Here is a 13,685-nt window from a genome sequence, read left to right as displayed (position 1 = left end):
TGAATTCAAAAGTGCGGACAGAAGGCAGAGTTCAAGCAGTCTGTGCTGGTGACTGTGTTCAATAAGACATAACAGGAAATGATCTAGGCAAATACCAAAGAAGTGGATATCAGAGTGAAAAAGGAATTTAAAAAAGTACTACAAAAAAGAATAAAAGAAAAATAATTTATCAATATTTTGTTATTTCACAACTAAGCAAACTAAAGTAGTTTAATATGAATGATTCTAACATTAAGCTTCCTATCAGTTTGTTCAAAGTTGTTATCCAACCACATCACTGAGCAATCCATTAATGAATTCAGTCCTTTTTCCCCCTAGTCATGTGTTCTCTCAGCAGCATTCAATCCCAACCTCTTGGAATGCAAAGCAAGGTATTGGCATCTTACATGACCCTTACAGCTATTTTACAGCTAACATAGGCTTGGGTAAATAAAAAAAGATAGTATTTGTTGTGGAGGATGGCCGGCTGTTTATCCCGGCCAATACCCCCAAGCCGCCAGGTGGAGCCCTCCTTGCAGCATGGAGGTCCCCAGAAGACCAGCAGGGCATCACGGACAATGGAGTTTTTATGCACCGCCCTGCTGGATGCCATGGGGGCCACGAGAGGGAGCTGCAGGGAGGACCGAAGAGTTCTTCGTGCCCTATGACCCGGAAGTTCGTCATAGGAAGAGCGACGGGCTTCCGGGGTGAGAAAAGGACTATTTACCCTGACCCGGAAGGAATAAGGACTTGTGGACTGTTGGGCAGGAACACCTCCGGGTCAGGGAGTATAAAAGGATCATGGGAACTCCCAGACAATGAGCTGAGTTGGGAGGCAGGGTGGCTAAGCGTCTGGGAGTGGAGGATTGGTTTATTGTATTTGTGATTGTTTATTGAGAATTGTGGAGAGGAGTGTGCTTTGTGCACATTATTGATATAATAAATATCATTATTGGACTTTTACCTAGTGTCTGACGTGGTGTCTGAGGGTGCAAGGGTGCGAGAAAGCACTTATTCTATTACATTGTATAAAAATGCACACACTTTTTCTATTTTGGACACAATTAGTATCTGTTTGTGTAAATACAGCTTACAAAGATACAACAGTTAATTTCAGGAAAAAGACGGATTGATACACTGTACATCAGGTACTTAACCCTGCGTGTTCCATGTTCAAACCTATGCTAGAATTCAAAAATATTTTCGGCTCCAGCTCCCCATCAATACCACCCAATGTTTCAGTAGAAGTTTAATATAGCTAAAACAAAAAACTTCCACAAAAATTCAATTTTTAAAAATTATGACTACAATATCACTGTGGGCAATTTTCAGATAATAAAAGCATTCAATTAAAAACATTTGTTAAATGCATTTTTTTAATGTCTACTGATATATAAGTTAGCCAGAAAAGTAGCAATCTCATCATTAAATACTTTATGCACTCACAATCAGTTAATCAACCTTTTTATTCTGATTGCATGTTTCATTAGCTGCCATTTTTTTGTTCTTGTTTAGAAAAGAAGGGCAGTGTGAGATTTACAAGAATGTGGGCAAGATTGGTAATTTTGCCAAAGCTTTAAATAATCAAGTCTCTTTTGTCACTTTTTTAATTTAGTCTCTTAATTGAATTCAAATGCTGACAATAAAAGAGCAGATGTGACAAAGGTGCAAATAAATGTTATGGGGAGCAGCTGCTTCACTGTTGTAGTGACCTGTGCCATAGTTTAAAACAAGAGAGCAAATCTCAAAAATATGATACTCTTGTGTAACACACTCCTACACTAACTGAGCTAACCCATTAAAAAGACAGAAATAACAGCGTGTTTAATGAATGACAGAGATTGTTTCAAACCAGAAGCTGGTTGCTGCCATGATGCTCCACTCAAAACTGACCCTGAAAGCCATTCAGCTAGAAAGCATACAGTTTACAGCAAGCGTAGGGCCATTATCTAGTTTACAATAACTGTGTATCTTACACTTGCAAGCTCTACCTGAATGACGGTGTTTATATGGAGGAGTCAGTCCAACATCATCCCCAATAATGCTCTTTTTTGTCTTCAAAAGATCTCGATGCAGCCGTCGCGAATGGTACCTTCGTTTCCTGAAAAAAATGTGCATTTCAGTGATAAAAACTAGGTCATCTTGTACAGAGAGTGCAATTTAAATGTGATACCTATAGGTTTTAAAAATACATCGGTATACATGAAAGCCAACAATATTCACATAAACACTTTTTACCAAAGGATTATGTAGACCCTTAAGAAATGCGACACATCAAACAACGATATTCTTATGAAAGGTGACTTAGCCTGGCATCATATAGTATTACTCAAACATTTTTCTGATGACTCACTTTTGTGAATAAATTTAACTTTGCGATCTCCCCCAGCAGGCAGGAGTGGATGCCTAGGCAACTGGGGTAAGCTTTGCTCTGGAAAAAAGTCTGATGTGATAATGGGCAAGATGTATGGTAACTGCAAACAGATCTTATTGTGGAATAAGTACCTTTAAAGTCTCTAGTACTTAACTACTGCAAAACAGTTGTCATGTGGTAGAGTAGCTGCCAAAAGAACAGGGAAATCAGGTTTTTCTTACAGTGCTTCAGAAAGTAAGAATTTCATTGTGCTCTGTAAATCACCTCAACAGCAAAAAGTAATACAGTGGAACCTTGGGTCACGAATGTCTCGGTACACGTACAACTCGGTTTACGACCAAAAAGTTTGCCAAAGTTTTGCCACAGTTCACGACCACACAATCGGTATACGAACAAGCCAGTTTCCCTTTCGGTTTGTGCGCACGTGTTGCACTGTTCTCGGTCAGACATGCGTGCTTTCGCTGTGAACTCTTTGTGCTCTATTTCATTTCCCTTCCGGTTTGTAAGCGCCGATTACTGTATTTAGGCATGTGTTCAGCCTCTCCCTGTTCATTGTTCTCAGTCAGACGTGTGTGCTTTATCTGTAAACTCTTTGTGCTCTACAGTATTTCATTTGCTTTTGCAGTTAACCATGGCTTCTAAGCACTGTAACCTCCTCTTCACCCAGTTCCTCCTCACTTCATGCCAGAACTCGACTCATGCAAGGTAAGTTTTCTTGGTGGTTTATGGTTAGTTTTTGTATTACGGATTTTTCAAATGTTCATTTTTCGGTTCGTAGCGTAAATTGTTGCAATGTTACTTTTCTTGGTTGTTATATTAAGTTACGGATTTTTCAAATGTTCATTTTTTTTCCTGTGCTTAAAACTCATTTTAAAAAAAAGTGTTTACAGCGATCGGGTTGTAAGGCTATTAGTGTGAACTCCTGCAATTTTACTTTCTTGGTTGCTTGTGGTAGGTTTTTAAAGTTCGGATTTGTTCTAATGTTCCTTTTTTCCCCCTGTGCTTAAAACTCATTTTAAAAAAAGGGTTTACAGCGATCGGGTCATAAGGCTATAGCGCAAACTCTTGTAATGTTAGTTTTCTCTGTTCAAGGTTTTCTCAGTGTTATTCAATGTTTTTACATTTAGTTTACTATTACCCTGTGCATTCTATGGTGTAATTAACTATATTTGTGCTTAAAAATGTTTAAAAAAATATATTTACATACAGTTCGTATGGTCTGGAATGGATTAACTGTATTTACTGTACACACAATCCTAAGGGGGAAATTGCTTCGGTTCACGACCAAATCGGTTTACGACCAGAGTTTTGGAACGAATTATGGTCATGATCCGAGGTTCCACTGTAACTGCTTTCCTAATGGGTCAAATATGCTTTGTAAGTTTAGACCTATTCAGGCTCTATATATGAGAATGTGATATTCATATTAGGTACATTTTATTCTGGTCTGCTGCTTTGTCTTCAGTTTAATATGATGTTGAAAATGGAACCATAATGGCCATTTCTCTCATTAGTAAAACAGGGAAATACTAATCCAGTCAGGGCCAATCAGTTTCAGTAGTTTGACATTTCTAGAAACTCTGATTAGTCAAAGCTATCAAGCTCTGTTTAATAGTTTTGAATTTGTCTTATATAATAGAGGTGGGCCTTGTCTTTATGTGTAAGAGTAGAGAACGAATGACTACTCACCCAGAATGCAACAGTGCCATCCGAAAAAAAGAAGTAACACTGGGGTATGTGTTACCATTTTCATACCATGACATACATCTGGGGGAGAGGGGATTGTTCAGCTTAGATTTCATTTCTACAGACACTGGTTCTGCCAGGCAACATATTATATTGGCTTTCAGAATATGGCAATTTGGGAATGTGAAACTACTGAAAATTCTCAGAGTTGTGTAATTTGTCATCCCCTGTTATTAAGAGTAATCTAATCTGATATCCTCAAGGCAACTAGATCCAGCAAGTGCAATCATTGAGTTTGACATAGTCTCTGGCTAGATGTCATTTAATGTGACATCAATCCTAAAGAAGATGGGGCAGATAAAAATAACAGTAGCAATAAATAATTAAATACCTTAAAAAAAAAGAACATCTTTTTCATCATTTATTTACAAATTATCCATTGAATCACAATAAAAGCATAACCACATTTAAGGTAACCATACAAATTAAAAGCTGAATTACATTCACAAAAGGCATTCCTATGAAAAAAGCCATACACACTTTTAACTTCAAACTAAGCGCAAAAAAGCACATATAGTTTTAAGTAATTCATAATTAAAACAGACATAACCACATAAAGGAATACATATACAGTAATCCCTCGCTATATCGCGCTTCGACTTTCGCGGCTTCACTCTATCGCGGATTTTATATGTAAGCATATCTAAATATATAACACGGATTTTTCGCTGTTTTTTTTTTTTTACTTCCTGTACATGCTTCCTCAGTTGGTTTGCCCAGTTGATTTCATACAAGGGACGCTATTGGCGGATGGCTGAGAAGCTAACCAATCAGAGCATGCAGTTAAGTTCCTGTGTGCTGAATGGCTTAGCGATGGCGCGCCGAATTCGATTCCGTGGCGTTAACCAGGAAGTCTCGTCTCGCTCATTCAACATCAACGTGTTTCGCTGTGTAAAGAGTTAACTTTTGTGCTCTTTTGTGTTTCTCGTTGTGCATAGTCAAGCCCTTCATTAAGGCTCCAAAACGATCTGCTCCTGCTACTGCTTCAGGGGCCGTGCCCAAGCGCCAACAGAAGATGTTAACGATTGCTGAAAAGGTAAAAGGTTTGGATATGTTGAAGGAAGGGAAAAGCTACACCGCTGTAGGACGCATTACGGCATCAATGAGGCTACGATTCTTTTTATTTAAAAAGTAGGAAAGGAATATAAGATCTACAGCCGCAGTGTCCTTTTAACCAGGATGCAAAACGAGTTGTAAGTGGATGTAATAAGGCAGTAGTCTGGATGGAATCTGCTTTAGGGATTTGGATTGAAGACGAACAACAGCGCTGCTACACAGTCGCCTGAAGAGGCTCCTTTAGAAGAGCTGTAACGCTCTTTGTTGTGCAGTAAAACTAAACTCATCGTTATCGGACAAGTCATCGTGTCATTGTTGGTGAGTAACCATAATTAATTTTCTACTTACAGTACTTAGTACATTTACGTACATTTAGTGTCACTGTACCCACATTTACAGTATACAATTTTTCTTGCATTGTACATATTTATTGCTGGTGGCCTGTCTATCGTAATGGCTGTAACATAAGTGATATCGGAGACACTCAATATCTTTAAAATAATATTTAGGTTTTACTGTATATAAACAGTGTGTTTACATACATAATTTCAATGAATCTTACCTAATATCTAAGAGAATACAAAGGTTTATGCTGTATAACTGTGTGGGGAATATTTATAAACAGTGAGGGAAAGTTTATAAGGGCTTAAAATATATAAAAATAACCATACAAACATATGGTTTCTACTTCGCAGATTTTCACCTATCCTGGAGGGTTCTGGAACGCAACCCCAGCGATCGAGGAGGGATTACTGTACATTTTTAAAACAGAATCAGCTGAATCAAATTCAATTGGACCCTAGTTGGCGTTGGAGAAAAGGGTAACACTTTAGTTTGGGTACTGCAAAAAGTGCACCTATTACTCACTTACTCTTATGTAACAAGTCCTTAACAAAGGCTACTTTTGGTCCTCATAACACTTATAAAGCATCAGTAGATATGTTATTCATCTCTGTGCTGGGAGGCATATAGACTTGATGGTAAAATCACTTGTTAATATGAAGAATTCATAAGTCTTATACTAAATATGTCATATGAAGAGAAATGTGTCTCAGTTAAATTGCATCAGATCATTGCAAAGTGAAGTTCTGTTAGAAGATCACATTGCAGAGATGAACAAACACTTTACTGATGTTTTGTAAGCGTTATGAGAACCTAAAGAATTGTTTGTTAAGGTCTTGTTACATAAGAGGAAATGATTAATAGATTACTTTTTCTAGTACTTAAAAGTGTCACTACTTATATTGAGATACATATATAAATACAGAATACAGATTCTTTTCCACATAATTCAAAGCTAAAATCGCAATCATACTGATATTTCCTTTGGGCGTGGCTTTGAATTAAATTATTTTAATAGGATGTCATTCAAAAACATGTATTTTATATACGCTTTTAATACATGCAATTATATTCTGTTATTTTGAGTATGGCTTGTTATTAAAATCTGCTTTTCAATTAAGTAACCAGAAAGTTAAAATGCTCTAAAATTTTGAAACCATAGATTTTCTAACTTATAACAAGTAGGAGGTCAGAACACTTGCTTGCATTATAAGTTAAATTAGTGAAAGGACCAAGAACTGCAGGAATGCATTTACTTTGGGGACGTGGGGGGAAATCAAGTTATTAAGGCAGTAAGTATCAGGTTTACTTCAGATTTAGACAGAATATCTAATCACTACTTAGTCTCTGGGGCTGTCACCTTAATTGAGTCAGTGTGCGACAAAATCGTTTCTTGGTGTTCACAGTGATTCCAGGTTGTGCATTTTGGTAGCCAACTGACGTAAAGAACATCAGAATTAGAACAAGAACACAGTGAATATGTAAACAGACAAACACTTTAGACAACCTGGTTGCAGTGTTTTTCCAGATATTTAATAAATTAATACAAATCACTTCAAGATTGGATTCTGCAGAGACTATGGATTACTGGGTGGTTTATTGTCATTACTAAGTGGCAGGGCAAAAACAGAGATTCATAAGACAGACAAAGTGTGTACAGTGACAGCAGGATATACAGGATGTGGCTTCTTGGCAGACAATGGAATTAGTTTGTTGGTGAAACAGATGGCATGAGCATTCGGATTGCCTTTTCTTTTGCAGAGATAAAGCATTTAAAGTCGTTAGATGGTGAAGCTGGCTTGTAACAAAAGATATGCAACTGTTCTGCCTTAGGCGAAGAACTTTTCTGTTTATCAGGAATGTTATTCATGTACTGCTGTTTGAGATTACAGAATGCTGTCCCTGCACAATCGCTATCAGTGGTTAATTTGGTGGACCCCCTGGAGGTATTAGTGAAGGAGAGAATGAAAACAAAACTGAGTGCCTTATGAACAATGCTGCACATCCTCTGTCTGGCACAGTAACACTGAGGAATTTCAGCCAACACATTATAAAGCAGAACTGTGTCTAGAAATGTGACTGAGGCTCCTTTATACCAACAGCAACTTACCTCCATAATGCCTCACTGTGACTCTGACAGCCAAGTCAGAACTTTTTTCCTTTTAATTCTGTTGCTTTATAGTTGTTTTGGTGTGTGATTAGACCAGTGTGTGCATAAAGTTATTTACTTATATACCTATTTATTCCCCCTGGGGACAAATAAAGTTCCTTCCATCCATCTATCTATCTATCAATCCATCCAATTGTGGACGATCGTAACAATATCTCCCTTGTAGCTTGCAATTGCTACTAGTTTGCTAGGTACTTTATATGACCTTCTTTGTGTTTGTAATAACTATCAGATGTTTAATTTTCAAACAGTATACCTTTATACAGTAATGTGGTGGAAAATTATGCTGCAGAACTATAGCTCTATATTCCCTAAAGTGACTGGAATGTGTACTTCAAGTAAATTTTATTTATCTGTGAAAGATTACTTGACATCCTGTTTTGTTCTCTAAATCCTGCATTTCACAACTCAGACTTTCAAAAACATGTTTAACATGTGTAAGTGGTTATGGTTTATTGTTGAACTTCCTGTTGTCAAATACTTTATTAATGGCATTTAACATAAACCTAGAAATCAACCCAAGAGACACTGATCATATCTAAAACTGAAAAGTCATTTGTATTTTATTACTTATCACATACCAAGAGTTGCTCAGAATGCCTTTCATGCCTCCATAATTTGGATTTCCATATTTCATATAGTATTGACTTCTCTTGGCAGCTCCTAGTTCCTTTTTATCATCTGTAAAGAAATAAAAGACATTAAGACTATTAAATATGCAGTTAAATAGTATTGCTATTTTGCCTGTATTCATTGGGAAAGTCAATACACAAAACTGCCTCTTTTAAAAATATGCAAATATATTCATTGCCTTCTTTATGCAATGTACTATTCTAATGTAACTGGCAAAGTCCTAACTTCATGTCTTGCCAGTTGACCAATTACAATCTGAAACACAACTAAAACCAAGCAAAAATGGTTATTCTATTTAAGAACTTCTGACACTACCAATGAATTCCGCTTTCATTCTCAGAAAGTCAGTTTAAGCTATTTTCCTCTGCATTCAATTATCGCTCTTTAAAATTCCCTAAAACTGTCTGTCTCTGGTCATACTTACTTCAGATTCAACTTTTTCTTTTTTTTTCTCCTTAACCTTGAGTATAAAAGTCATGATTGGCATATTTACCATCTAATGTACTAATTGAATTCTTAAAAACAGTGCAAAGAAGATTTTCAGTACTACTCACCATATGTAGCAAACCTTAGAAGTAGTTTATTTCCTTTGAAGCTTTTCACAGCAGGACGAAGGTCATTTCGCAGAAGAGACTCCTTCTCAGCCTGGGAGAGTACGTCAGTCTAAAGACAAGTAACAGCAGTCTATCATTAAAATAACCAAAGCAACTCAGAACTAGTGAATTTGTGGGTATGTCTTAAAAAAGAAGTAAACCTTACAACTCAGAAAAAGTTAGTGACACCTTTGATTTTTTTCAGAATTCCTGCATGAATAGCTCCTAAAATGACTGATCTTCATCAAAGAGTTAGACAGTCTGAATAAATAAAGTGCACAAACAGTTCTGTAAATTGTCATATTTATTAAACATATTATTTCAGTCATCAAGTACAAATATATGAACCTCACTGAAAGAGAAAAATGTGAAAGAGGGTAACTGGAGACAGCTAGCCCCTTAAATCAATCCAATAATGTTGGTTTCCTACTCTTCAAAACAGTGTTTCATCAAAACTCAACTTGCCACAATTATGAGTATTCAGCATATCTTAGAAGAGTTACTAACCTCATCAATACATATTTAAATAGAAAATGGATCGCATGTTTAATAGATTTGTAGCTCACCCAAGGGCATGCTGCAGAGAGCAATGGAAGATCACACCATAAAATGCTAAAGCAGTTGGCAGTAGATTATGGGCTGACACAGCTAAGGATCTTCAGGCAACTCTTCTACTTGATACTGGCTGTGATTATGAGTGAGCAATAAGAAAAACACCAAGCAGCAGTGGAGTTCAAGGGAGGTTTCCATACAGGAAACCAATGCTGTAAAAAGTACTAAAGACCATCAGGAAGACCCACGACACTAAACTGACAATGTTAAGCAGACATAAGAGAGTTAAAAGGTTTGGCAAAAGTACAGTGTTATGGACATTCTCGTGTCCTCAGGGCCTGAATGAATTCAATCACTGAGGGAATAATGAAATTCAAGTTTTATTAGGAAAAACTATCAGATGAATCTGAAATTTAAAAAAAACATGAACAATGTAGTATACCAAGGACACCACACAACAGTACATCAAAAGAAGTGGGGCTTAAATTGAAGAAATGTAGCATTTAGGAAAGCCAAGCCAAATTCTTGAATTGGGTCACAATGAAAACTTGTAGCATGATATGAAGCAAGCTGTTCATGCAAGACATAACAGAAATATAATGGAACTGTAAAGAGAAATGGGATAAAATACTTCCTAAATGCTGTGTTGCACGTGATCAGACCTACAAAAAGTACTTAGGTAAGGTTACTGCTGCTAAAGGAGGTTCTGGTGTTTAATAAATGTAAAGCTTCACCTTAAAAATTTGCACAAGATTTTCAATAAAATGTTATCAGCCAGTCATTGTATACGATTTGTATGAATATTGTATTAACTTTCTCTTCATATTTGTAAAAGCTACCACTTTGCACACACTAGTGTCACAAATTAAGATGTACATACGGTACACAAAAATGTCATTGCTTTGAGGCAAAAATGGGATGCCTGCTGACTGAGATAAAATGTAGTGAAACTCATGAAATGGCTCTCTATTTTATGACTTGGGGGGGAAAGAAAAAGTGATTAAAAGTATAAAACTGGTTTAACAACAGACTACATCATACACTCAGGGCTTCTGGGAAAATATTTTTCCCCACTGTCTAGTATTCTGACCTCCAGCTCTTTTGTGGGTTTCTTCTCAGTTTCTTCATCACTTTCACTCTCTCTCTCTTCGTTTTCCTCCTCGATGCTATTGTCATTATCATCATCATCATCATCATCATCTTCCACCTCTCCTTCTTCAGTTTCTTCATCCGAATCTTGACGATGCTTTTCTGAAATTCAAGCCAGACTGTATCAAGGATTTCCAAAAATAAGGTGCATTATTATATATGCTAGGGATGTGGGACCACATATATCATTACTTATGTGGATCCATCTTAGGCCACCAGAAGGACGAATTATGGAGCACAGGCACCCTGTCAATGGATCATACCATTGGTGTGAAAGTTTAAAAAAGAAAGTAGGAAATGTGACGGTGTGGGTTGGCTCCACACTCCCACTTCAGTTCCGGGAGCCTCTTGAATCGGACACCGTTGATAATATAACCAGATGAGCCAGGCAGATGAGGACAAAACAAACACATAGCAAGGGGTAGGTGCATAATGGTGCCAAGTGCTTTTATTAAAACCAATCCAACAAAAACAAAGTGCTCAATAAGTGCAGTGCCAAAATGTGAAATAAATAAATAATCCAGTAAAATAAGAGGTGCTAGCGGAGGTTAAAATCCCAATAAATAAATCCATTAAAACAAGGTTAAAATCAACTGTGCAGGAAGCTGGAGAAATCAGCCACTACAGCTCTGATCGTCGGCCACATGCTGTTTCCATGGCTCTCCACCTCATGGCTGTCTGCTTTTTCTCCCACTTGAGCTTGCACTTTTGAGCTCACTATTGCACCATCTCTCGCTTGCTCACCTCCTGCCTACTTCACCCTCCTTCCTTTAACCTTCTTCCTCCAATCTCCCTTTTCATTCTTCTCCTCGTTTTCCTTTGTATCTTCTTCTAACATTAGCACTTCCCTTTTAAAACGGGTGTTAGGTGCAGCTGTGGCAATCGCAGCTCCAGCCCTAATTAAGGTCATGGGCGATCCTACAAGAGTGCACAAAATGCAGGTCTGCCCGCTCCTACAACTCACACTGAAGCATCTCCGCCATGCTACCACGTCCCACCCCTTTTTTTTTTTCTAAAAAAGTCAAAAACTTTAATAATTACAGAGATTAAATGATGGTTGTAATAATGTCTTTAAATAATTAATAGCACAAAATGAAAGTCATTCCATTAGTGGCTATGCTAACAAAAGATCATTTAGCTTTGCCCTACCTCTTTTATGTCGCTCAGATGTATTTTTCTGATGACTGGCTTTCCCAATGATGCCCTGGTCTGGCATTCGGCTGATGTTAATTAAAGCACGGGTAGAAGTGATATCATCCAGCCATACCACATTACCTGAGACAAAAGGGAATAGGGTGAAAAAGGGAAACTTAAAAGAACAAAATAATGTAAGATCACAATTAATAATAAAATCAACAGTGAGGATCTTTAGATAAAGCTAATAACTAAAACCAATTACAAGAGAGTAATTGTGATCTAGTGTCCTGATAACTTATTAATACTTACAGGTCTGCTTGAACTTGAAGTATTACACATTACAAGAAACCATGGGATTAAGTATCTATCTATCTAATCTATCTAAAAACCTCTTTAGAAGACACTACTAAAAACACACACTAATAGTAAACATGAATTGTGACAGTTTTGGTTAGTATTTGTAGCAATGAATTTCAGTTTCAACTAGACAGCATCACATTTTAGCAACTACCCTCCATATTTAGTAGGAATGTTTCACAATACATAATACGACACACTTTTCCATCTTACTAAATTTAAACAATAAGTGCATGGCAGAGTATGAAATATCAGCAATGTTTCTAAACTAAAAAACAATACCTATCCAGTAGGCACAATGTCTAGTAGTTTGTTGCAAAACACAATTACATAACAAAGCCTGGATATTAACTATAATTAAAGGAACTGAGACAGTGCTATTTAATAAAGACTATTTCTGAAAGATATGTCTGCTTCAAAAGTTTTTAGGAAAAACTGCTTGGAGACTTAGATCTGAAATCTTATCATAAAAACACAATCTTTTTGAGAAATTTCAGTGTGGATTCTGTCCAAGTCACAATACAAAAACAGCCCTAACTTGTATTGCAAAAAACAAAATCAAAAACATTTGATAATTTCAGATGCTGGAAATGTCACCACCACTATGTGTTACTGTAAGCGCAGCTTTTCAGAATATTGACCACAACATTCTACTACAAAGTTTTGAGAATGTACTTGGGCTGTCAGGCATTAATCTTCGTTTGTATGCTTCACGCAGTTTAAATAATTTTTAATATCCTGCCTGCAGTCTTTCAGGATTTAATGTTAAACCAACTCTTCTTTTCCTCTTTACATTTTTTGCAATGGGAGATGTAACTAGGACACAACAGATCAGCTTTCACTTCTCTGATGACACCAAGTTGTATTTGTCAAGTACATCAAATTATACTTCTTAATGAAAATTATTAACTAACTTCTTTAGTGAGGGAGGACAACGGAGAAGTTTTAGAGGGTGGTAATTCTACAGTATATATTTAAGAGGTTTAATGTTTTCCGGCTGAACCTGAGAGGGGTATTGTAACCTTGCTGATTTTGTAAGTGAACAAAGATTAGTTTCCGAGTATTAAACAGTAAATTACATGTTTCTGGTTTACAGGTTATGTTTCTTGTTTCACAGCCAACATGGCCACCTAATCAAGTATTATGCTATCATTGAATTTCAGAAGCTAGAGCAATAAGCTTTCAGAGCAGTTTACATGCATGCACAAGCCTGGAGATAGACTATAGAATTCTACTGAAAGGAAGCCTTCTGAAGAAGACCTAGGCTCTTGGCAACCATTAACACTGATTAAAGAAAGAAAAAAGCCATCTTGGAACAAACTGTAGTGGAGAAATAAAGAGTGACTAAGCATGGAAGAGTAGTCCCTATACAAATTAATGATGGCCCATTTTAATCTGTTCTTCATGAACAGTTGTATTAGAGGGACTGTTTTGCTTCATGCCTTTCACAAATGTGTTGTTTTGCACCACTGAAAATTAAATAGCCTTTATACTAACAATAACAACATCTCATTCCTGATCTGAAGGAACCCAAGTGATTTATTTATATTTGATCTTTTAATTTAATGGACATTCAAATCATAACTAAAACTTCAGC

General features: G+C 36.7%; 1 protein-coding gene across 1 annotated transcript in view; it reads right to left on the bottom strand.

Moving 5' to 3' along the window:
* ncbp3 (nuclear cap binding subunit 3) overlaps positions 1–13,685 on the bottom strand; it is a 43,543-nt gene that overhangs the window by 9,210 nt on the left and 20,648 nt on the right. The window contains exons 5-9 of the mRNA XM_039757169.1: positions 11,744–11,869; positions 10,536–10,696; positions 8,855–8,963; positions 8,249–8,348; positions 1,971–2,080 (exon numbers count right to left, since the gene is read on the bottom strand). Of these exons, the coding sequence (XP_039613103.1) occupies positions 1,971–2,080; positions 8,249–8,348; positions 8,855–8,963; positions 10,536–10,696; positions 11,744–11,869 (606 nt within the window). The remainder of the gene's footprint in view (positions 1–1,970; positions 2,081–8,248; positions 8,349–8,854; positions 8,964–10,535; positions 10,697–11,743; positions 11,870–13,685) is intronic.

The sequence above is a fragment of the Polypterus senegalus genome, chromosome 6 (assembly GCF_016835505.1).
Source record: "Polypterus senegalus isolate Bchr_013 chromosome 6, ASM1683550v1, whole genome shotgun sequence".
NCBI classification, from domain to species: Eukaryota; Metazoa; Chordata; class Cladistia; order Polypteriformes; family Polypteridae; genus Polypterus; species Polypterus senegalus.
Note: the sequence above shows the minus strand (reverse complement) of the source record. Positions and strands in the feature narration are given on the sequence as shown.